Here is a 26,616-nt window from a genome sequence, read left to right as displayed (position 1 = left end):
ATGGGGTGTACCGGTCCATGTTTTGATATAGCCACCATATACACCGATCTCCCGATTTTACTTCTTGGTCTTCTAGAATCCGTAATTTTTACCCAATTTGCCTCAAATCGAAAAACTAGAGGTATTCTAGGACCTTAAAGAGATGTGCCGAAAATGGTGAGTATCGGTCCATGTTTTGAAATAGCCCCCATATAGACCGATCTCCCGATTTTACTTGTTGGCCTTCTAGAATCCGTAATTTTTATCCAATTTGCCTCAAATCGAAAATCTAGAGGTATTCTAGGACCTTAAAGAAGTGTGCCGAAAATCGTGAGTATCGGTCCATGTTTTGATATAGCCCCCATATAGACCGATCTCCCGATTTTACTTCTTGGGCTTCTAGAATCCGTAGTTTTTATCCAATTTGCCTGAAATTTGAAATCTAGAGGTAGTCTAGGAAAATAAAGAGATGTGCCGAAAATGGTGATTATCGGTCCCTGTTTTGATATAGCCCCCACATAGACCGATCTCCGATTTTACTTCTTGGGCTTCTAGAATCCGTAGTTTTTATCCACTTTGCCTGAAATTGGAAATCTTGAGGTATTCTAGGGTATCGGTACAGTTTTTGATATAGCCCCCTTACAAACCGGCCCTCCGATTTGGGATCTAGATTCCGATTTAACTCCTGGGGTTTCTAGAAATTGTAATTTTTATCCGATTTGCCACAAATTGAAAATATACTGGCATTTTGGACCCATAACAAAGTGTATATTATTTAGTTTTATCGGTCCATTTGGTAAGGCCTCCATATAGACCGATTTCACTTATTGAGGGTATAGAAGGCGCACTGATCATGAAAATTGCTTGAAACTGAATGCAAAGTTTCCAGATTTTACTTCTTGTAGTCATTTAAATAATTGGGATGAAAATTCACAGATTTTAGATTTCAAATCAAGGCGTTATTTCATCATTTTCTTGCACTTACAAGCGATGTTAATGATTCCTCTAAAACTCAAACAAAAATGGTTCTTATAAATTCAGAATCTGATCTAGTCTTCATAGGTAAAATCTTTACATTTATCTGTGGGGAGCATACTGGATGAACTGATTTTCTTGGGAAAATATCTGCCATCAAACTCCCCTGAAATTTTCAAAGGAAACTATTACATTTGATTCATGGCGGTGGGTATTTAAGATTCAGCCCGTCTGAACTTACTACCGTATATACCTGTTTTTAATTAAGAAGACATTTTTTACTTGGAAGTATCAAATATAATTTTGATTTTTTAAACTGACATTTGGTTCTATGTAAAAAGCTCTATTAATTGTATATCGCAAAAATAGAGAACTTTATAAATAAGATCTGTATCCTAATTTTATTATTGATCCTACATTTAAAGGTAAATAAGTCCCTAAAAAATTTGTTTAATTTAAAGAAGCCGCATCTTTGTCTAGGAATCAATACTAAAATCCACTTAAACGTTTGTTTTTTGAATGTATATTAAAATGAACCTCTTCTAACTGGACACCTATCAAACGTGGACAAAGTTAGGCGACTTTATATTCAAAAAAAAGTTTATTTGGATCCAACGATGTTGACCTTCCCTTAAGGATTTTGGAGCAAAAGATACGGCTTCTTGAAAATAAAGATAGTTTTTGGAGAACTATCCTGCTTTAAATCTAGGATCAATAAAATTAAAATTATGATACAGATCTCATATATAGAATTTTCATTCTCTTTACGCGATGTATTAATAAAGCTACTCACGTACAAACAAATGCCAGTTTCATAATCGAAATTATAACGGATACTTCAAAGTAAAAAATGTTTTTTTTTAATTCCAAAAAAACTTAAACCGAAGATACTAAATCCTCAAAATAAGATTTAGCCTTAAATCTAAAGTTTTAATATTTTAGATAATTTGAGGACGATTTCTTTAAATCAAAAATGTGTGAGGGACAAATTTCCACAATTTGTGTCCTATATTTAATAAAAAACAAGTAAGGAAAGTCTAACGTCGGGCGGGGCCGACTATATTATACCCTGCATCACTTTGTAGATCTAAATTTTCGATACCATATCGCATCCGTCAAATGTGTTGGGGTTATATATAAAGGTTTGTCCCAAATACATACATTTAAATATCACTCGATCTGGACAGAATTTGATAGACTTCTACAAAATCTATAGACTCAAAATTTACGAGGAAAATGTTGGTATTTTGACCATTTTTGTCGAAATCAGAAAAACATATATATGGGAGCTATATCTAAATCTGAACGGATTTCAACCAAATTTGGCACGTATAGCAACAATGCTAATTCTACTCCCTGTGCGAAATTTCAACTAAATGGGAGCAAAAAATTGGCCTCTATTGTCATATGAGTGTAAATCGGGCGAAAGCTATATATGGGAGATATATCTAAATCTGAAATTTGGCACGCATTGCTACAATGCTAATTCTACTCCCTGTGCAAAATTTCAACCAAATTGGGACAAAACTCTGGCTATTAGAACCATATTAGTCCATATCGGGCGAAAGATATATATGGGAGCTATATCTAAATCTGAACCGATTTCAATCAAATTTTGCACACTTAACTGCACTACTAATTGTACTCCTAGTCCAAAATTTCTACCAAATTCGGCCAAAAATCTGGCTTCTGAGGCCATATAAATCCATATCGGGCGAAAGATATATATGGGAGCTATATCTAAATCTGAACCGATTTCAATCAAATCTTGCACACTTGACTATACGACTAAGTGTTATGTTTGTACAAAATTTCAAGCAAATCGGTATAAAACTCGGGCTGCTGGCTCCATATTAGTGCATATCGGGCGAAAGATATATATGGGAGCTATATTTAAATCTGAACCGATTTCTTCCAAAATCAATAGGGTTCTATTCTGACCCAAATTAGGAACATGTGCCAAATTTGAAAGCGATTGGATTTAAATTGCGACCTAGACTTTGATCACAAAAAAGTGTTCACAGACAGACGGTCAGACGGACATGGTTATATCGACTCAGGGACCCACCCTGAGCATTATTGCCAAAGACACCATGTGTCTATCTCGTCTCCTTCTGGGTGTTACAAACATATGCACTAACTTACAATACCCTGTTCCACAGTGTGGCGCAGGGTATAAAAATTTTGATGCAAAGATTATAAACTTTATTGTAATCAAAATTTCATTATTTTAAAGAAATTTGTCTTAATATTTTGTAAATTGCGCATCCTAAAATTTAGTTTGCGTACGGGTGCCAAAAATAATCTACCAAAATTTGAAGAAAACTTTACCACATATCTACCAAATTACAAAATCCCAAATTTTGTCAAAATTTTATTTCTATAGAAAATTTTGTCAAAATTTTATTTCTATAGAAAATTTTGTCAAAATTTTATTTCTATAGAAAATTTTGTCCAAATTTTATTTTTATAGAAAATTTTGTCAAATTTTTATTTCTATAGAAAATATTGTCAAAATTTTATTTCTAAAGAAAATTTTGTCAACATTTTATTTCTATAGACAATTTTGTCCAAATTTTATTTCTATAGAAAATTTTGTAAAAATTTTATTTCTATAGAAAATTTTGTCCAAACTTTATTTTTATAGAAAATTTTGTCAAATTTTTATTTCTATAGAAAATTTTGTAAAAATTTTATTTCTATAGAAAATTTTCTCAAAATTTTATTTCTATAGAAATTTTTTTCAAAATTTTATTTCTATAGAAAATTTTGTAAAAATTTTATTTTTATAGAAAATGTTCTCACAATTTTATTTCTATTGAAAATTTTCTCAAAATTTTATTTCTAAGGAAAAGTTTGTCAAAGTTTAATTTCCATAGAAAATTTGTCAAAATTCTCTTAGTGGGAGAGGAATGTTTCTACCAAAACGTCAAGAATTCTACCAATCTACCAAACAGAAAAAAATCTACTATTTTTGGTAGAATTCTACCAACTTTGGCAACCGTGGTTGCGTAATCTTTAATATCACGTAACTATTTTTTTTTTTTCAGTGTAGGTTTTTACTTCTGAGAGGTTTCACTGTGCTGAAAACTTTCATGGCTTGGAAGCGGTAGCATAAATGAAGATGAAAATCTTTGGATACAAATAACCATTTTTTTTTTTTGGAGTGTAGGATTACTTGGCATAGCCACCTCCAAATTTCCTTAATATTTTTAATTAATATTGTAACACAGATCTTAAAGTACCACTACACCTCGCTAGTTCCCAATACCCCCGTAGCAACGGTGTCGCTCATAAAAATGCAGCATATGGTATTGGGGTCAACACATATATACACACATACAATTAAAAACTACAAATGAATTCTTTACATACCTCTAACGCAGGAAATTACACAAATGTTTCACTTTTCAGATTGGACTCACAATAAGATGTTATTTGGCTGTAAAAGAATTTTTTGTTTATTTTATGGCTCTATGACATTGATTATTTTTTTTTTTTTGCTGAAGGCCAATAGCAAGTCACTGACTTTCATTAGAATTTTGCTTTTATTATAGGTAATTTTCTAAATTTTTTCCGCGAATTTCACGAATATCCATTTACATACGATGAGGAAATTTTGTTTGTTACTTTTTTCCTTTCAATGAAAAATTGTGTTTGTATGCCATAAAAACAGCATCATCATACCATAACAGCACAACCGTACGAAGGAGCGAACCGTCATCATCCGCCACAAAGTGTTTCAAGAATTGTTTTGGCTTTGCCGTTGGATTTATGGAAAGCAAAGCCACACAAGCACCACTTTACTTGTATTCATATTAATTCATTTTAGGCTGCCGATAATTACGATTTTGTTAACAATTTCTTTACTTTTTTACCAAGTCACAAGCTTTAAATCGCCGCCCTACTAGAATCCTTAAATTTGTCACACGCGTGCGAAAAAAAAACTACGACGTAGCGGATGTGAATGCGTTGTTAACGGTTTTAGAGTTCGTTTGCAACTGATTTTCTGTGGAAATGTTTTTGCAATATTCCATTTCAACACAAGAAGTTCAACACAAACATAACGGTACATGCCTTTTTGGGCGGAGGGGGGTTGGGTGGGGAACTAAGCTAACGAAACCAAACGATATGCAAAAATTTTGAGAAAACACACAAAATAGCAGGAACATTTTGTGTGTTTTCTCATTTGTCGTTTCGCTTCTATCGTTGTTGTTGTCGTACAAAGAGATTCGTTTGCTGAATGCCCCGAAAATAGCAGTTGCAATAATAACAACAACACAACCACACTGCTTCTCCAAACGGCAGCATTCCAACAAAACGAAATGAAACGAAACGAACAAGCATCCACATAGGGTCTATAAATGACCACTAGAGGTTATGTTCAACCTAAACAGTAGTGGGGTTCTTTATCTTTTATTTATCTCAATCAGCATGCCGCACATGTGCATGTGTATGTGTGTATTTTTGTGCTCCTCTGTAACTGCATGTGGGTTAGTTACGACTTGATATTGCACTCTTCTTATATTTTCATTTCTCTCTTTCATTTCTCACATATACCGCTATTTTGTTTCATTTCCATTGGAATATAGCACTGGCAGTGATGCCCATTTGGTGCTTTTAGCAACAAATTTAGTGCTTTTTGATTTCCAAATAGCACCAAATTGCCGTTTTAGTCAGCGTTGCCACAACAAAATTTTATTTTTGAGCAACATTTTTGTAAAATTGAACCAAAATTCCAACCAGCGGACCCTTTTTCCAAATCCAAGGAAAAACATTTGCTACAAATCCATAGTAAGTGATAATAATATACATCAAAATAGTAAGTGAAATTATAATCTTAGAATTTTTTTTTTTAAATTACCAATTACCAAAATGGACCAAATTTAAATATTGAAAATTTTAATTTTGTCTTTTTAATTTTAATTTTGTCTAAGATTTATTCCTACGGAAAATTCTTACAAAATTTTTGAAAAAAAAAATGATTTCTATAGAAAAACTTTCTCAATCTCGGAAAAAACATAGAACTTTCATTTGAACCAAAGACAAAGACACTTTAGAAGATGGGAAATTGGCTGTTGAGAACATCAAACCATTGACGGCGCTAGGTCCCTACTTGTCGTTTACGCGTTTGGTTCGACACATTAAAATGCAAATGAAAAGAAATTAAGAGTTGGTAATATCTTGGAACAAACGGGAATATATAATTTTTAATTTATTGCTCAAAATTTACCATTGTTCAATTTATTAAAAAAATAAGTTTTTCATTAAAAAATGCTAATAAAATAAATAACAAACATGTATGGACCTAGCGCCGTCAATGCAACATTTGGTATGACACAAGCCAATTTCCCAACTTCTAAAGTGTGTTGTCTTTGATTTGAACATAAAAATCGAAAAAGCACACAAAATATAAAATGTTATTTCTATAGAAAATTTTATTTCTATAAACAAAATTGTTAAATTTGTATTTCTATAGAAATTTTTTTTTTTATTTTTTCTATATAGACATTTGAAAAAAGATCGATTTGACAAAAATGGACCAAAATCGATCGAATTCCATTTGGTCCGATTATCGGACCAAAATTAAATATTAAAACTTTTTAGACCAAGTTTTGTCCGATCGGAAAATGGCAACCCAGTATTTAGTATTTAAATTCACAAAAACAAAATATTATTATTTCCACTTTTAATGTAGACAAATTTATTTTCTCTTCTGAAAAACCATATTTTGAAATTTGAACGCTATTCCTGATCAAAATAAATTGAATGAAAGTAAAATAAGCATTAACATTTATAAAGCTGTACCCCAGGATAGATAAAATTAAAAAAAGCTTATAATCAAATCAATACCCAAAATTTCTAAACTACATCTTTGGAATTTGTTGTACTATTTTAGTAGTATACAGAAAAAAAAAATTACGAACATTTTTCCAATTAAAGTCTTAAATGAATTTTAAAAAATATTCAATTAAAAATTTCATTGTTTCGACAAATTTTTTAATTGAAACAAAAATCAATCATAAAAATTAATAGTATCAATTAAATCTTTAATTGATACTATTAATAATAATTTCTTTGATTGAATACATTTCAATTATAAAATTAATTGGATTGAATCAGAAAAAAATGTTTGTGTGTACATTGAATTTTCACTGGGTGGAGTAGTTTTCATGGTGGGAACTGGTATGTTAGAATTTGTAATATATTTTTGGTGCTTTTTGACCTTTGGGGCATCATTGTGAACGGTAGACCTCAAACAATATATGCTTATAATTAATCCATACTTGTGTGTGTGAAGAAATACAAATTTTATTTTATTTACCTACACAGAAAAATATCACCAACATATTTCTATTTAAAAAGGTGATTGAAGTTGAAATTTTTTCAATTAATTTATTAACAATTAACCTTGTAATCAAGATGGAAACATTAAGTTAATTAAGTCAATGATTGAAAATTTACAAAATTTAAATTGAAAAATTAACTAATACAATTAACTTTTTAATCAAACTAAAAACACTAAGTCAGTTAAGACAGTAATTGAAAATAGTTACGTTTTTAATGAAAAAATTAATTGAGTTTTACAATCAACATCAATAAAATTTTTAGTTCAATCAATGAAAAAATTAATTGAAATTTGCCAATGACATCAATTAAATTTTTTTAATGTCCAATTAAACTGTGATTGATACTATCATTTAAAAATTTAATTGATGTTGATTGCAAAACTCAATTAATTTTTTGAATTAAATACGTGGCTATTTTCAATTACTTTTTTATTCGACTTTGTGTTTTTGGTTTGTTGAAAAAATTTATTGTTGATGAAATAAATTTTTATTTAAAAATTTTCAAAAAAATGCATCGCTTTTTTAAGTGACTTAGTCTTCCGAGTTTGATTAAACAGTTAATTGTATCAATTACTTATTTAATTAAACATTTTCCACAATTGACTTAATTAATTCTTTTTTCTATCTAGATTAAAAAGTTTATTGTATCAAATAATTTATTAATTGAAAAAATTTTCAACTTTTCTGTGTTTCTGTGTACCAAAAAAACAGCATACCGTTGATTTTGTATTTCTAGTATGTAACTATATTACGTACTCACCAAAGCTACTCCCACCGAAGTACAGTATGTAAATGATCTAACAGCCATGTATTGGTAAAAACTTAAATTCTCATATAACAACAAATTTAGTTTTGTATTTTAAAAGCTATGAACTGAAAAAAAAACTTACATGTAAAATACCAATTGGATTATATGAAGGAATTACATAGAAAACACCATTTATTTGGCGAATATGTTTGTCATGTGTATGTATAAATAGTTTGCTAACACTGTTATATAGTCCACCGAAATCCACACACAAACAACACTGCAAAAATAGCAAATTGTCATAACAGACAACACGAACTTTACGATACGAACATAAAAACCGAACTGTTAGTTTGGTTTTTGAATGATAATAAAATAACCTGTTGGATAAGGAGAGCAAGCGGATATTAAATGCATTCAACTCATGTTGACGGCAACGGAAACTCTCAGTGTTATGTGTTTTTTTTAATTCGGAAGAGATCATAAATTAAGCTCTTCTTTTCGCACTCTCAATTTTTTTTGTTCCCCTTTACAACCACCACACAATTGTACATTTATTTTGCCGCTCTTCCCTTGTCAACGATGTTGATGCTCTGTAAATCCTGTACTTTATTCACCACTATGTTCTCTAACATTTTTCTGTGAGAGAAGACTGTTAACCAATGGTGAGTTGAACGGTAGACCACAACAGGGATGGAAAATACAATTTTTAAGAAAGTACAAAAAAGGTACTTTTTTGAGCGAAAAAGTATTTTTCACTAAATTTTAACAAAAATTCCATTGGAAGATTATTGTCAAGAGCTCCCTTAAATTGAATTTTAAAGAAAATAATAATTTTATTTGCCAACTCCTAAATTTTAAATATTTTCTTTTTTTAGTCTTGTATTCGCTTACAAAGACTACCGTAGTATTGTAATCGCAGCTGTTACAGCTCTACTTTATGGTACTACATAAATTTTCTCAGGATAAATAAAAATACATTTTTGACAAAACTTTCTATGGAAATAAAATTTTAACATTTCGATAAAATAAAATGTTAACAAAATTTTCTATAAAAATAAAATTTTGACAAAATTTTCTATAGATATAAACTTTTGGCAAAATTTTCTATAGCAATAAAATTTTGACAAAATTTTCTATAGAAATAAAATTTTGATAAAATTTTCTATAGAAATAAAATTTTGACAAAATTTTCTATAGAAATAAAATTTTGACAAAATTTTCTATAAAAAAAAATTTACAAAATTTTCTATAGAAATAAAATTTTGACAAAATTTTCTATAGAAATAAAATTTTGACAAAATTTTCTATAGAAATAAAATTTTGACAAAATTTTCTATAGAAATAAAATTTTGACAAAATTTTCTATAGCAAATAAAATTTTGATAAAATTTTCTATAGAAATAAAATTTTGATAAAATTTTCTATAGAAAAAAAATTTTGACAAAATTTTTTATAGAAATAAAATTTTGACAAAATTTTCTATAGAAATAAAATTTTGATAAAATTTTCTATAGAAATAAAATTTTGACAAATTTTTCTATAGAAATAAAATTTTGATAAAATTTTCTATAAAAAAAATTGACAAAATTTTCTATAGAAATAAAATTTTGACAAAATTTTCTATAAAAAAAATTGACAAAATTTTCTATAGAAATAAAATTTTGACAAAATTTTTTATAAAAATAAAACTTTGACAAAATTTTCTATAGAAATAACATTTTGACAAAATTTTCTATAGAAATTAAATTTTGACAAAATTTCCTAAAGAAATAAAAAAATTTGAGAAAAAGTTCTATAGAAATAAAATTTTGACAAAATTTTCTATAGAAATAAAATTTTGACAAAATTTTCTATAGAAATAAAATTTTGACAAAATTTTCTATAGAATTAAAATTTTGACAAAATCTTCTATAGAATTAAAATTTTGACAAAATTTTCTATAGAAATAAAATTTTGACAAAATTTTCTATAGAAATAAAATTTTGACAAAATTTTCTATAGAAATAAAATTTTGACAAAATTTCCTACAGAAATAAAATTTTGACAAAATTTCCTACAGAAATAAAAAAATTTGAGAAAAAGTTCTATAGAAATTAATTTTGACAAAATTTCCTATAGAAATAAAATTTTGACAAAATTTCCTATAGAAATAAAATTTTGACAAAATTTTCTATAGAAATAAAATTTTGACAAAATTTCCTATAGAAATAAAATTTTGACAAAATTTCCTATAGAAATAAAATTTTGACAAAATTTCCTATAGAAATAAAATTTTGACAAAATTTCCTATAGAAATAAAATTTTGACAAAATTTCCTATGGAAATAAAATTTTGACAAAATTTCCTATAGAAATAAAATTTTGACAAAATTTCCTATAGAAATACAATTTTGACAATATTTTCTTATCTAGATAGTGTTCGTGTGGAAGCGTATTATATAATCACGTGCTTTTTCGACTAAAACACAATTGAAATTCAAGCAAATCGTATTTGAGACTATGGCTTTTACAATATCGAGATTTTCTTCTTTGTCTGTTTTGCCAAATTTGTGAAAGACTATTAGCAAATAAGTTTGTTAAAAACTTTCTCAAAATATTAAAATATTTTGTCAAAACTGTTGTACCATATATCTGATATCGGCTCAAAAATGACCACACAAAAGGTACTAAATCATTCGCGGGGGTACTACGGTACTGACCAGTGTGAAAAAGTATTGAAAAAAGTACTATAGTACTGCAATTTCCATCCCTGGACCACAAGCATTGAATGTGTGCACATATTTAATGTAAGCTTGTGTGTGTGAATAAATACAAATCTTATTTTCCTACCACAAGAACAGGTTTTTGTTGATGTTGGATTTCTAGTAAATAACGCAAAATTTCATACTCACTAAAAATACTTCCACAAAAGTACGGCACGTATGTGATCTAACAGTTATTTATTGAACAAAATGAATTTCTCCATTGGCAACAAATTTATGTTATGCATTTTAAAAACTTTGAACAGAAAACAAACTTACATGTAAAGCAACAATTGGATTTATACAAATTATTTGGCTAGTATGTTTATCGTGGGTATATACTCCACAGAAGTAATAAAAAAACACACACACAACACGAACTGCACGATACGACATTAAAAACCGAACTGATAGTTTCGTTTTTGGATGACAATGAAATAACCTGTTGAGTAAGGAGAGGAATCGGATATTAATCGCATTGACTGCAACGGAAGCTCTCTTAATGTGTGTGTTTTTTTCTTTTTTTTATCGAAAGAGAACATTAAGTTGAGCTCTATTTTTCTTACTCGCATTTTTTGGATTTTTTCTCTTTGATAATGCAAACCAAATTCGTAGATGGGTTATTTTTATTTTATTACATTCTTTACTATGTAAGGGTGAGTATTAAGTTCGAGTTTAGCCCCTAAAATCGCCAGTTTTTCATGATTACTTTTCTTTAATGATCCATTATGATTCATAATATAAAGTTTTTGATATGTTGCTTTGGGGTATTCCCCACTAAGTTTTACTAAAATTGACATCAAAGAGATAAAATCTTATTTTGTTTTTAATGATTTGTTTTCGATTTAAGCGGCTAAACTCGAACTTAATACCCACCTTAAACCATAATAATTACTTCAGCTAGCTAAAATTCAATGTACAACCAAAACACAAAACTTCCAAAGATGTTTTTTAGAAATGTTGGGTATTGATTTGAAGCATTTTTAATTTTATCTATCCAAGTGTACAGCTTTAAAATTGTTAATGTTTATTTTACTTTCATTCAATTCATTTTGTTGTGTAATGACTTTCAAATTTCAAAATATTTTTATACCCTCCACCATAGGATGGGGGGTATATTAACTTTGTCATTCCGTTTGTAACACATCGAAATATTGCTCTAAGACCCCATAAAGTATATATATTCTGAGTCGTGGTGAAATTCTGAGTCGATCTAAGCATGTCCGTCCGTCAGTCCGTCTGTTGAAATCACGCTAACTTCCGGAAGAAACAAGCTATCGACTTCATACTTGGTACAAGTAGTTGTTATTGATGTGGGCCAGACGGTATTGCAAATGGGCCATACCGGTTCACTTTTACGTATAGGCCCCATATATACGGACCCCCAGATTTGGCTTGCGGAGCCTATAAGGGTGGCATATTTCATCCGATCTGGCTGAAATTTGGTACATGGTGGTATGGTCCATATCGGTCCATAATTATATATAGCCCCCCATATAAACTGATGCCCAGATTTGTCCTCCGGAGCCTCTTGGAGGAGCAAAATTCATCCAATCTGGTTGAAATTTGGAACGTGGTGTTAGTGTGTGGTCTCAAACAAACACGATGTGGACACGAATTGGTCCATTACGGTACATAATTATATATAGCCCCCATATAAACCGTTCTCCAGATTTGATCTCCGGAGTCTCTTGGAGAAGAAAAAATTCATCCGATCCGGTTGAAATTTGCAACGTGGTGTTAGTATGTGGCCGCTAATAACCATGCCAAATTTGGTCCATATCGGTCTATAGTTATATATAGCCGATCCCCAATCACACAAAAATTGGTCCATATCGGTTCACAATGATGGTTGCCACTCGAGCCACGAATAATCTACCAAAATTTTATTTATATAAAAAATTTTTGTCAAAATTTTATTTCTATAGAAAATTTTTTCAAAATGTTATTTCTACAGAAAATTTTGTCAACTTTTATTTCTATAGAAAATGTTGGCAAAATTTTATTTCAATAGAAAATGTTGTAAAATTTTTAATTCTATAGAGAATGTTGTCAAAATGTTAATTCTATTGAAAATTTTGTCAAAATTTTATTTCTATAGATATTTTTGTCAAAATTGTATTTTTATAGAAAATTTTGACAAAATTTTATTTCTATAGAAAATTTTGTTAAAATTTTATTGCTATAGAAAATTTTGTTCAAATTGTACTTCTATAGAAAATGTTGTCAAAATTTTATTTTGTCAAAATTTTATTTATTTATATTTTGTCAAACTTAATTATATACGTATTTAATCAGCTTTTTAGTTTAATATATACTACGTATGGACTACCTTGCAATATAGAAGACGGTGTTAGGAAGTTTTAAGATACCTTGCCATCGGCAAGTGTTACCGCAACCCAAGTAGTTCAATTGTGGATGATAGTCTTCAGTAGAAGTTTCTACGCAATCCATGGTGGAGAGTACATAAGCTTCGGCCTGGCCGAACTTACGGTCGTATATACTCTTTTCAGAGGAGAAAATAAATTTGTCTACATTAAATTTGGAAATATTACTATTTGGAGGAAGCTGGGCTGTGGAGTCGCAGTCTTGGAGTCGGAGTCTGGAGTTTGGAGTTTGGAAATATTAATATTTGGAACGAGCAGAGCTGTGGAGTCGGTGTCGGAGTCTGAAGATTTTGCTGAAATCGGAGTCGTAAAAATTTTGCTCGACTCTGACTCCGGCTTAACTAAATTTTTTTTCAACTTCCAATTACGGAGATCATTTTATATTTCCTAGAATGTTAGACTAGCAGATGGACTGAATCCATTTTAATGTCCACCACCATAACAATTTATTTGAAATATTTCGAACAATTAATTTTATTTTCTTAATTTTATTTTAAGACCATATACCTACACATATACATATGTCGAATATTGGCAGAGACTTTTTTCAAAAATTTATTTCTATAGAAAGTTTTGTCAAAATTTTATTTCTATAGAAAATTTTGTCAAAATTTGTCAAAGTACAAAGTGTACCACAAATATATACAAAGGAAGAGAAAGGGGTAGAAAAATCTATAAATGATATGAGAACAGCAACTCACTCGCACTTTTTGAATATATTTATGGTAAAGCTATTATTTTTGGAGAGCTGGTATGCTTGCGACGAAGTACTTGTTTTTCGACTGCTTTTATGCTTGCACCGAAGCACTTTCCTCCAATGTCATGCCCGTGTAAAAGTATTACTGCTGATCAGCGTTGCCACAATGAATTTTTATTTTGGACCAAAATTTTTTTCAAAATTGAATCAAAATCGGACCATTTTTCCAAATTAAATTAATATAATGTAAAAGTTAAAATTTTTCCAAAATTTTAATTCGATAGAAAAATTTGTCAAAATTTTATTTCAATTCAAAATTTTTATTTCTATATAACATTTTGTCAAAATGTTATTTCTATAGAAAAATTTATTAAAATTTTTATTTCTGTAGAACATTTTGCCAAAATTTTATTTCTAGCAAATGTTGTCCAAATTTTATTTATATTGGTAATGTTGTCAAAATTTCATTTCTTTAGGAAATTTTGTCAAAATTTCATTTTTTTAGGAAATTTTGTCAAAATTTCATTTCTTTAGGAAATTTTGTCAAAATTTCATTTCATTAGGAAATTTTGTTAAAATTTCATTTCTTTAGGAAATTTTGTCAAAATTTTATTTCTAAAAAATGTTGTCCAAATTTTATTTATATAGGAAAATTTGTCAAAATTTTATTTCTAAAAAATGTTGTCCAAATTTTATTTATATAGGAAATTTTGTCAAAATTTTATTTCTAGAAAATTTTGTCCAAATTTTATTTATATAGAAAATTTAGCCAAAATTTTATTTCTAAGAAAATTTTGTCAAACTTTTATTTCTATAGAAAGTTAAAGCAAAAAATAAAATCTACAAATCTATAAAATTTTTACAAAATGGTTTTATAATTATTTATGTATACAAAAATTTATTTCTGTACAAAAGTTTGGCAAACTTTTTTCTATAGAAATTTTTGTCAAAATTTTATTTCTACAGAATTTCGGATTTGACGAAAATGGTCCAAAACCAAACAAATTCCATTTGGTCCGACCATCGGACCAACTTTAAAATTTAATAATTTTTTGGACCAATTTTGGTCCGATCAGACCAAAATGGCAACCCTGCTGCTGATATATGTACGAAGAAGTTGTTACCTAATTTGGCGCAGGTATACTTGTGCTCATACCTTTTAATAGGAGTTTTGGCTGGGTATAGAAGATTTTGTCAAAATTTTAGTTTTATAGAAAATTTTACCAAAATTTTATTTCTATAGAAAATTGTGTCAACCCTTTCTATAGAAATGAAATTTTGACAAAATTTTCTATAGAAATAAAAATTTTACAAAATTTCCTATAGAAAAATGTTGACAAAATTTTCTCTAGAAATAAAATGTTTACAAAATGTTCTTTAAAGTCAATATTTTAATTTTCGTGTTAGGTCAAAGTCCCATGGTGAGAAAGTTCTCCTTTTGTGTAGAAGTGGTAATTTTCCCTTTTTGGTGCAAGCTAAAATCATAAAATATTTAACCCTGGAAAGTCATCCTTATTTTTTGTACACTAACGTCATCCTTCGTCATTTTGACTACGGCTTATTTCAAGACGCTATAATTTACATCGTAAGCAAAAATGAGAACCAAAATTGACTTTATTTTCTTATTCAATTTGTTTTTAATTAGTATAAAATAAAAATTCACAAAATAGTTCAATTAGTATAACTAAAATTTATAATTTCCCAATCGACTAAAATGCATTTTAAATCGAAAATGAAATTACGCGTCGTCATTTTGACGAACGATGACTGTCCAGGGTTAAGATTCTTTACATTTACAATCCAAGGAATATTTATACATATTTTTTTTTTTTGTAGATTCTTGGTAAAATTTTCTTCAAATATTGGAAGATTATTTTTGGCACGAGTGGCAACCGTGGTCAGCAGTCGTTTTTGTATAAACCATTAATTTTGTGTTATTTTTGCGATCTTTTTCCCTTCATTGTCGAGTACAGCGATATTTCGATGCGCTGCAAACGGAATGACAAACATGTTATATTACAATCCTAAAGGGAAACAAAACAACAATAACTGCCAGTGAGAAAAGGAGAGCTTATCTGTATGTTCTCTTCGAATAAAAAGAAAACAAACAAATATTGAGAGAGCTTCGCTGCCGCCAATATGCGTTGCACGCGATTAATATCCGCTTACTCAACAGGTTATTTTATTGCCATCCAAAAACTAAACCAACAGTTCGGTTTTTATGCTCGTATCGTGTGGTTCGTGTTGTGTTATGAAAATTTGCTTTTTTAATTTGTGTGTGTTTTTTATTTCTTCTGTGGACAATGTTAAAAAACTATACACATGATTAACATATTCTCCAAATAATTTGTATATATCCAATTGGTGCTTTACATGTAAGTTTGTTTAATGTTCAAAGTTTTTAAAATGCTTACATAAATTTGTTGCCAATGGAGAAATTCATTTTGTTCAATACATAACTGTTAGATCACATACGTTCTGTACTTTTGTGGAAGTGGTTTTAGTGAGTATGAAATTGTGCTTTATTTACTAGAAATACAACTTCAACCATAAGCTGTGGTAGGAAATACACACAAGTTTACAGTAAATGTGAGCATACATACATTGCTTGTGGTCTACCATTCAACTTAACAGTGTTGTTAACAGTGTTCTGTCACAAAAAAAAATGTTAGAGTAAATAGTGATGAATAAAGCCGTGGACTTACAGAGCATCAACATCGTTGACAAGGGAAGAGCGCCAAAATAAATCTACAATAAGTGTGGTGGTTATAAAGGGGAACAAAAAAAAAACAAAAACTGAGAGTGCGATAAGAAGAGCTTAATATTATGATCTCTTCCGAAAAAAAAAACACAAACACTGAGAGTTTCCGTTGCCGTCAACATACAAGCGTTTAATATCCGCTTCCTCTCCTTACCCATCAGGTCATTTTATTATCATCCAAAAACTAAAGTAAAAGTTCGGTTTTTATGCTCTTACCGTAAAGTTCGTGTTGTGTGTTATGACAATTTGCTATTTTTGTAGTGTTGTGTTAGAAAATTATTTATACACATACCAAACATACTCGCCAAATAAATAGTGTTTCTATGTAAGTCTTTAATTAAACCCTATTGGTACTTTACAAGTTTTCTTCAGTTCATAGCTTTTAAAATATCAAAATTAATTTGTTGTTATATGAGAAATTAATTTTTTACCAATACATGGCTGTTAAATCATTTACATACTGTACTTCGGTGGGAGTAGTTTTGGTGAGTACATATTTTTTCTTTATTTACTAGAAATACAACAGCAACTGTAAGCTTTTATTTTGGTAGCAAAAAAAAAATTTATTTTATTTATTATTTAATGTCGAAAAATTTATATTCTTCTCTGAAAAAAAATTGAAATTCATTACTGATCAAAATGAATTGAATGAAAGTAAAATAAGTATTAAAAAATATAAAGCTGTATACTTGGATAGAGGTTCATATTTCCATAAAATTAAAAATGCTTGAGATCAATACCCAAATGATCTCTAATATAATTTGAAAGTTTGAACTTTGAATTTCAACTGGCTGGATTAGTTTTTGTGGTGGGACCTGCTATGCTAGAATTTATAAAATATTTTTGTTGTGCTTTTTGGCTTCGTGGGTTGGCATCACTGAGCACTGGGTAGGAGAGTGTACTCTGTGGAGAACAATATGCTTTCATAAAAAGCTTTTTCTAGAGCTTTTTCTACTACCAATTAGAATAGGGTATACAGCATAGACACTAAATATGATGAAGTAAATGATTGAGTTATGCTATTTAGAGCCTAAAAAAATCATGTCGTTGACGATTCGAATAGTGTTAAGATTACAATGGATGCAAACAGTCTGAGATTCGAATTTTTGAAATAAATGTTAAACATTCAAAAGGGATTGTAAGCGGAAACATAAAATCCAATTTAAGAATATTTATACCCTTCACCACTACTGTGGTACAGGGTATAAGTTTTTTTTTTTTTTTGAAGTATAAGATTTCCTTGTTATTTTTGTTAAGTCGGCTTTAGTGTGTAAACATAACCATAGCGATAGGCGGTCTGCGGTCGGCGAAACATTTTGCCGCGACAAACAAATACCACAACGTTGTTGGCCATTTCCTCTTTTCTTGTTTCCAAGTGGAGATTGATTGGAGATGAACGTGACCATACAAAAACAATACCTAGTGGTGAGTTCAAAAATTTGATAAGCGATAACAACGCTATCCCATTCTACGCCAAGGAATTAGATTTTAATTCGGAGACATGCTTCGAAAGCGTAAAATAATATGAGCTCCGATTTTTATTCTAATTTCTGTTTTTAATAATCTATGATATCGAGCTTCGGAAACAAACAAAAAATTGTATAATTGAGTAGAACTATTTTTAAAACATATTTGAATTCTAAATTTGTTTTGGTCGAAAATGCTGTTAAATTAAATGCAGTGAAATGCCACTTAAATATTCTGTGAAAGTATTGGTGATGGTTTTTGAACTAAAACTAAAAAAATACCAAATTAAAATTTTCACAATTTTTCAAAATTTTGGAATTTGTCTACCAAAAACAAATAATTTACAAAACAATTATATCTCTCAATTTTGTTCTCACACTAGTTTTTGGGTTTATTATAGAATATATTATTGAATATCAAAAAAAAAAAAAAATACTGCTCTTTTTGATTAGAAATATTTTTCAAAGGGGAAGGAAATTTGGATGAGCGAGTTTTTGTCATATATTGTGTTTTATGTTAATTTTATGAGGTTTGAGTTTTCGATTTTAGTTTATTGCCCATGTTCCCAAATCCACTTCCACACTGTTAGAAAAATATGTTTTTCATATGTTCCGATATAAATAAAATGTGTTTTGGGCACAATTTTAAAACACAATATATTTAAGTGCAAACATGTAATGTTCCTAAACTAACATAAAATGTTTGGGACATCTATATTAATATGTTAGAATATATTATGTTTGGGGCATGAATGTTTCATAAAAATCATATGTGTGAATGCAAACATATATAAATTTACAAATTTCGACTAAACATACATATGTTGTGATATTTTATTCCAAGCGACAGAGAGAGAGAGAGAGAGTATAGAGAAAGAAATAGAGATGGAAACCGGGAGAGTTGACGAAATATATCAACATAACACAGCAAAAGAATCAAAAGAGAACATTGTCTGTGAAACCACTTGTATGTTGTTTCGGAAAACTGTTTTAAATATTAAAATAAGTTTAAATATTATTTAATTTGAATAAAGAGAATGGACATTCGGAACCAAGAGAATAGACATTTGAAAAACAAACAGCATATGTTTTCGCCTTGAGAGCAGCATTTTATATATATGTGGACATGTGTTTTGTTTATCATTTCGGCATTATGGGCACAATTTTTTTCTTGGTTCGTTAAAAGAAATCAGAGGTCTTCAGAAAAATAACGAAAGGGCACTATACTCTTTCTAGAGTTAGGACAATAAAATAAAAAAAGGAGGAAATAGTGGAAAATTAAACATTAAAATGTATAAAAACAAAGTTTAGTTCCTCTTTATTAATAAGCAGTCCACGAGGAGTTTACGCACACCTTCAAATATTAAAGCGGGCATTAAGTTCGAGTTTTGCAGCTAAAACAATTTAAAAAGTTTATTTTCTTTAAAATGAATTATTAAAGAAAAATAAAAGGCATTTTAGAGCGATGGTTTTAAATGCTAGTAAAAAACTGTTCACGCCTAAATAAATTTATGTTTGTATTATAAAATTATTTATATATTATACTCGACTCCACGTTCATCTTTTGTTAGAGTTTTTGAATTCCTTCCAAATTTTAAAGTTTTAGAGTTAAATTAAAAAAAAGTGTTCGTTCGGAGCAGGGATTGAACCCACGACCCTTTGCATGAAAGGCAGACATGCTAACCACTGCTCCACGTGGCAAACAAATGTATGTTTCTGTTAAATAATGTTATGTTTGCATGGGCTTGTGGGCGCTGCAAACTATGCTATATAAATGAAATTTATAACGATAATTATCTACTGGTGACTATAACAGCTACGTAGCCCAGTGGATAGTGTGTTGGCTTACAAACTGTGTTGTCCTCGGTTCGATTCTCCGTGTAGGCGAAAGGTAAAATTTAAAAAATTTATAAAAGTGAATAATTTCTTCAACATTATTTGTATTACAGAAAAAGGTGCCAAGAACTAAAAAAATTCGTGGAAGTGAAAATTACGAGTATGTTAGGGAATGAGCACAATCGTCTTTGGGAAAAATTCTTCCAAGCATATAATATTTTTGGGCTCAAAATGCTTCGAATCATATAATATGTTCACATAAAACAAACATATTAATGTTTCGGCAGTATCCAATAATATATGTGCTTCCTGCAAAATATGTTTGGAACATATGTTAAAGAAGCGATTTTTTTTGAGGGTGCAGGTGAATGTGAATCAATTCCACGATTTTCATGTCCTACAATCCACTTTCACCGGAATTTTCGTGAAATCACTTGCTAAAGTCTTGGTGAAAGTTGAATTATGTCCAAGATGGGTGTATTTCCGGTTAAAAAAAGTACTCGCGTAAAAAATTTGAAATGTTTCATATTTAATACATGAGTTTTATTAAAACTGCGTCATTTTGAATTTAAAAAATAATAAATTATAATAAGTCAATTGATTCCACTTATTTTGATTTCCGCCTTAGTGAATTTTTGGGTGATTTGTGCAACCCAGCTGGTTACAGAAAAGTTCAAAAAAGAACGTGGAATTAAGAAAACCAAATTTTCACGTTCGTGGATTTGACGTGAATAGTGGAAGTGGAATTGAAGTGGATATCGGAACATGGGTGTATGTTTGTTGCTAACTATCATCCACAAAAATAAAATTCTGTAAACTTGAGATATTAACGTTACTTGTTGATTTTTTTTTTTTTAATTTTACAACATTTGTCTTTGTGGCCATCTTAGAGGCACTTTAAGGACTTGTAAGAAAACATTATATCTCTGAATTTAATTTCATTTTTTGATTTTGTTTTATAAGTATTGAAAGTTTTTTGGCAAAAATTTCTTTAGAAATAAAATATTGACAAAATTTTCTATAGATATAAAATTTTCTAAAGAAATAACCATCACCATCTTAGTGGCACTTTGACTAACTAACTATCATCCACAAAAATAAAATTCTGTAAACTTGAGATATTAACGTTACTTGTTGATTTTTTTTTTAATTTTACAACATTTGTCTTTGTGGTCATCTTAGAGGCACTTTAAGGACTTGTAAGAAAACATTATATCTCTGAATTTAATTTCATTTTTTGATTTTGTTTTATAAGTATTGAAAGTTTTTTGGCAAAATTTTCTATAAAAAATAAAATTTTGACAAAATTTTCTATAGAAATTAAATTTTGACAAAATTTTCTCTAGAAATAAACTTTTGACAAAATTTTCTCTAGAAATAAAATTTTGACAATATTTTCTATAGAAATAAAATTTTGGCAAAATTTTCTATAAAAAATAAAATTTTGACAAAATTTTCTATAGAAATTAAATTTTGACAAAATTTTCTATAGAAATACAATTTTGGCAAATTTTCTATAAAAAATAAAATTTTGACAAAATTTTCTATAAAAATTAAATTTTGACGAAATTTTCTGTAGAAATAAAATTTTGACAAAATTTTCTATAGAAATAATATTTTGACAAAATTTTCTAAAGAAATAAAATTTGCTATAGAAATTAAATTTAAAAAATAAATAATTTAATTAATTTTGCTGGCGTATTATGTTCCATATTTATTATATTATTTATTCCTGGCATGAAAATAACATAAGTATCATGTATTTGTCGCCGAGCTTTTGAAATTTTCCTAAATCGTGCTTGACTAGATATATTCCCTCCTGGATGTGAAATTTTCCATGAATAGACAACCCTTACCTTTTACCATAATTGCACATTTTCTCAGAGCTTCAGTTTGTTTTGTTCCATTTCTTCATTTCGTTTCACTAATTCATACACTGGAAATGTCAAGAGAGCCTACCCCAATGCCAAATGCAAAACCCCAAATCCTGTTTTCCAATTCAACACAAGCTACTCAACAAACATTCCAATACAGCGATGCTTTTCTACGGCTGTGCTCTACTTTTTCTCCCCATGGCAAAAACCAACAACAATAAAATTCAACATTCCAAATTGACACTTTACCCAAATGTCAAATTGCATTTCTTGCTCAGTTAGTGTACACCCCACATGGTTACATCTTACTGATTTTGTTCAAAATCAAAACAAATAATAAACTGAGAGAGAGAGAAGAATAATAAAATGAGAGCAAGAGAATCCAACTTCAAATGAGAGTGGACAGCGATATGTAGAAATGGCTAACGAATGTTTTAGCTTTCCATTCGACTAACCTACCTTAACACACACACACATACACATACAAAAAGCAATAATGCCGGCCGGTTTAACCCATGTGTGCTTGCATTTTGCTGGCATGAAGCAAAATAATGAAAGAAACACAATAACAACAGCGAATAAGAAAAACAAAGTAAGCAAACATTCTTATTGGACTGTAAAGGAGAGAGCGATATTATTGTGAATGGTATTCTTATAAGAGGGAAGTATGGCAATAAAAGGTATATATATATATATCTGCGAATTGCCAATAAAGCAAAAACATTTGAAACATTTGATAGGAGCCTTCTGGAATTTTATTGTGACTGTTACTATCTTAGATTTCCCCGACTTATTTACTGACTTTTCCAGACTTAGTTGATTGCATTGATTTTGTAGAAGGTGTAGCACTTTTAAGATCTTTGGTCGTTTGTAAAGATGGAGACATCATATCACCATCTATGGGGGGACATTTTTTCTTTTGCTCCGATTCCCATTTGGGATCATTGTTGTATTCCAGCATAACACAATCACTCTCCGATTCCAAATCTCCCAGAAGACTTCTCAAATAGCAAACCATGTCACTCTGTTTCTTTGCGATATTGCCCATCTTTTGATTGTCTCTTTCGATGGGAGGCAATTCTTCTGGTTTACACTGGCTATAGGCATCAACTCCCTCAAAAGCTATACGCTCCAAATTTTTCACCAAATCATTTCGCTCCATTGGTTGGGCTTCCATCAGCTGACGAAGTCTGAATTGCAAACGGGCAAATTGAGTATTGAGATTGAGGTAATCAGATTGAAGTTCCTCATATTTGCATTCCAGTGTCCTTACATATTCGATCTGTTTGATGTTGTTAACCGTTGGTGTCCAATTGTAGAAGCTGGAATTACCTTTGAATTGTTTGGAGCACAAAGATTCTGCCGAGGTGACAACCGATTTGCGTTCTGTACCTTTTTTACTGTTGGGCATTGTTGTCGCGTAGAGAAATGGTTGTAAAAGTCTTTTTATTTTTTGAAAAATTTATATATTTCTCATAATTTGAAAAATATTTTACAGAAAATTTGGAATATTTTGATTTGATTATTATAGCTTTTCATATGTATTAAAAGGAAACCTACAAGTTTTCTTTTTTACAAAAGCTACATTTTTAAAGGTACTCTCAAGGCATATTTAGTAAGGTACTTTCATGCTATCGGGTGATAACAATTTTTTCATTTGAGCAGAACTTTGATTGTCAATATTTGCTTATATTCAAATCTATTTTATTAATGACTTAGGCGTAGCTAAAGCCGATTTAATTCTATTTTAGTGAAATTATTACATTTGAAGAAAGTTTCCATGTAAATTGTAAATAATGCAGCCTTCATAAGCATCGTAGGTTACTAAAGACATTTTTGCCATTTTGAACTCCAATTCTCAAACTACGAAATTTTCTTTAATATGTGTAAAATAATAATTTTTGTCAAAAATAATTTTTCTTGAATTTTCTTGAATTTGTTGTAAAGATTTATTTTTATAAAACATTTTGTCAAAACTTTTTGTTATATAGAAAATTTTGTCAAAATTTTATTTTTATTGAATATTTTGTCAAAATTTTATTTTTATAGAAAATTTTGTCAAAGTTTTATTTATATAGAAAATTTTAGCAAAATTTTATTTCTATCGAAAATGTCAAAATATTATTTCTAAATAAAAACAAAAATAATTTTTCTTGCATTTGTTGCTAATTTTTGTGATATCGGTTGTATGACATCTGCGTTTCCCATACAGTTTTGTTAAAATTTTCTAAAATTAATTAAAATTTTCTTTCCTGAACTGAAAAAAATGAGCCCACTACATTTTTTTCAGTGTGAAATATATTTCACGTATGATTTTTTATGAATTTTATCTCTCTGGCTCTCTTTTTGCTGGCTGCATGGAATAAAAGAACGATTACCAGTACCAGTTCACGGTTGCCATCATGCCAAAAATATTCTACCAACATTTGAAGAAAATTTTACCACAAATCTACCGAATTTAAAAAATTTTATTTTGAAGAAAATTTTGTCAAATTTTTTTTTCTATAGAACATTTGTCAAAATGTTATTTCTATAGAAATTTTGTCAAAATTTTATTTCTATAGAAATTTTGTCAAAATTTTATTTTTACAGAACATTTTGTCAAAACTTTTTTTTTTGTATAGAAAATTTTGTCAAAATTTTATTTCTATAGAAAATTTTGTCAAAATTTTATTTCTATAGAAAATTTTGTCAAAATTTTATTTCTATAGAAAATTTTGTCCAAATTTTATTTTTATAGAAAATTTTGTCAAATTTTTATTTCTATAGAAAATATTGTCAAAATTTTATTTCTAAAGAAAATTTTGTCAACATTTTATTTCTATAGACAATTTTGTCCAAATTTTATTTCTATAGAAAATTTTGTAAAAATTTTATTTCTATAGAAAATTTTGTAAAAATTTTATTTCTATAGAAAATTTTGTAAAAATTTTATTTCTAAAGAAAATTTTATCAAAATTTTATTTCTATTGAAAATTTTGTCAAAATTTTATTTCTATCGAAAATGTTGTCAAAATTTTATTTCTAAATAAAAACAAGTAAGGAAAGTCTAAAGTCGGGCGGGGCCGACTATATTATACCCTGCACCACTTTGTAGATCTAAATTTTCGATACCATATCACATCCGTCAAATGTGTTGGGGGCTATATATAAAGGTTTGTCCCAAATACATACATTTAAATATCACTCGATATGGACAGAATTTGATAGACTTTTACAAAATCTAGACTCAAAATTTAAGTTGGCTAATGCACTAGGGTGAAACATAAGGTTAGTAAAAAAATATGGGAAACATTTAAATCTGAAGCAATTTTAAGGAAAGTTCGCAAAAGTTTATTTGTGATTTATCGCTCGATATATATGTATTAGAAGTTTAGGAAAATTAGAGTCATTTTTACAACTTTTCGGCTACGCAGTGGCGATTTAACAAGGAAAAAGTTGGTATTTTTACCATTTTTGTCGAAATCAGAAAAAACATATATATGGGAGCTATATCTAAATCTGAACCGATTTCAATCAAATTTGGCACACATGACTATAATATAAATTGTACTCCTTGTGCAAAATTTCAAGCTAATCGGGATAAAACTCTGGCTTCTGGGTCCATATAAGTCCATATCGGGCGAAAGATATATATGGGAGCTATATATAAATCCACATCGATTTCAACCAAATTTGGCACGCATAGCTATAATGCTAAATCTACTCCCTGTGCAAAATTTCAACCAAATTGGGCCAAAACTCTGGCTTTTAGGACCATATTAGTCCATATCGGGTGAAAGATATATATGGGAGCTATATCTAAATCTGAACCGATTTCAATAAAATTTGGCACACTTGACTATACTACTAATTGTACTCCTAGTGCAAAATTTCAACCAAATTGGGCCAAAAATCTGTCTTCTGGGGCATTATAAGTCCATATCGGGCGAAAGATATATATGAGAGCTATATCTAAATCTGAACCGATTTCAATCAAATTTTGCACACTTAACTATATGACTAAGTGTTATGTTTTTACAAAATTTCAAGCAAATCGGTATAAAACTATGGCTGCTGGGTCCATATTAGTGCATATCGGGCGAAATATATATATATGGGAGCTATATCTAAATCTGAACCGTTTTCTTCCAAAATCAATAGGGTTCTATTCTGACCCAAATTAGGAACATGTGCCAAATTTGAAGGCGATTGGACTTAAATTGCGACCTAGACTTTGATCACAAAAATGTGTTCACAGACAGACGGACGGACGGACGGGCGGACGGACAGACGGACATGGTTATATCGACTCAGGGACCCACCCTGAGCATTATTGCCAAAGACACCATGTGTCTATCTCGTCTCCTTCTGGGTGTTACAAACATATGCACTAACTTATAATACCCTGTTCCACAGTGTGGCGCAGGGTATAATTAAAGAGCATCTTACCAATCTACCAAACAGTAAAATATCTACCATTTCTGGTAGAATTCTACCAACTGTGGCAAACGTGGTAGGGTTGCCATTTTGGTCCGATCGGACCAACATTGATCAAAAAAAATTAACATTTAATTTTGGTCCGATAGTCGGACCAAATGGAATTTGATCGATTTTAGAAATAAATATTGTCAAAATTTTTAAAGAAATTACATTTCAATAAAACTATTTATAGAAATTAAATTTTGAAAACATCTTAATTTTAGTCCATTTGGTCAGGAATTTGATCGATTGTGGTCCCTTTTCGTCAAAACGATATATTTTCAATTTATTTTGGTTATTTTCAATAGAAATAAAATTTTGACTAAATCTTCTATAGAA

The 26,616-nt window shown here is 29.3% G+C and overlaps 2 protein-coding genes across 8 annotated transcripts in view; both read right to left on the bottom strand.

The window, feature by feature from the left end:
• The window catches only part of nrm (neuromusculin), an 837,985-nt gene extending 833,049 nt beyond the window's left edge, over positions 1-4,936 (bottom strand). For 4 of the 7 annotated variants that reach the window (XM_075308260.1, XM_075308254.1, XM_075308261.1 and 1 more), the window contains exon 1: positions 4,330-4,936. The gene's annotated coding sequence lies outside the window, so the exon portion shown is untranslated. The remainder of the gene's footprint in view (positions 1-4,329) is intronic. The other 3 variants (XM_075308262.1, XM_075308263.1, XR_012722287.1) reach the window with 2 other exon arrangements.
• A 17,603-nt stretch (positions 4,937-22,539) lies between these two features.
• On the bottom strand, positions 22,540-23,369 carry LOC142233861 (uncharacterized). The gene has a single exon (XM_075304927.1). The coding sequence runs from the start codon at positions 23,225-23,227 to the stop codon at positions 22,607-22,609; it is 621 nt and encodes a 206-aa protein (XP_075161042.1). The 5' UTR covers positions 23,228-23,369; the 3' UTR covers positions 22,540-22,606.
• Positions 23,370-26,616: the final 3,247 nt, after the last annotated feature.

This window comes from Haematobia irritans, chromosome 4, assembly GCF_050003625.1.
Source record: "Haematobia irritans isolate KBUSLIRL chromosome 4, ASM5000362v1, whole genome shotgun sequence".
In the NCBI taxonomy this organism is placed as follows: domain Eukaryota; kingdom Metazoa; phylum Arthropoda; class Insecta; order Diptera; family Muscidae; genus Haematobia; species Haematobia irritans.
Note: the sequence above shows the minus strand (reverse complement) of the source record. Positions and strands in the feature narration are given on the sequence as shown.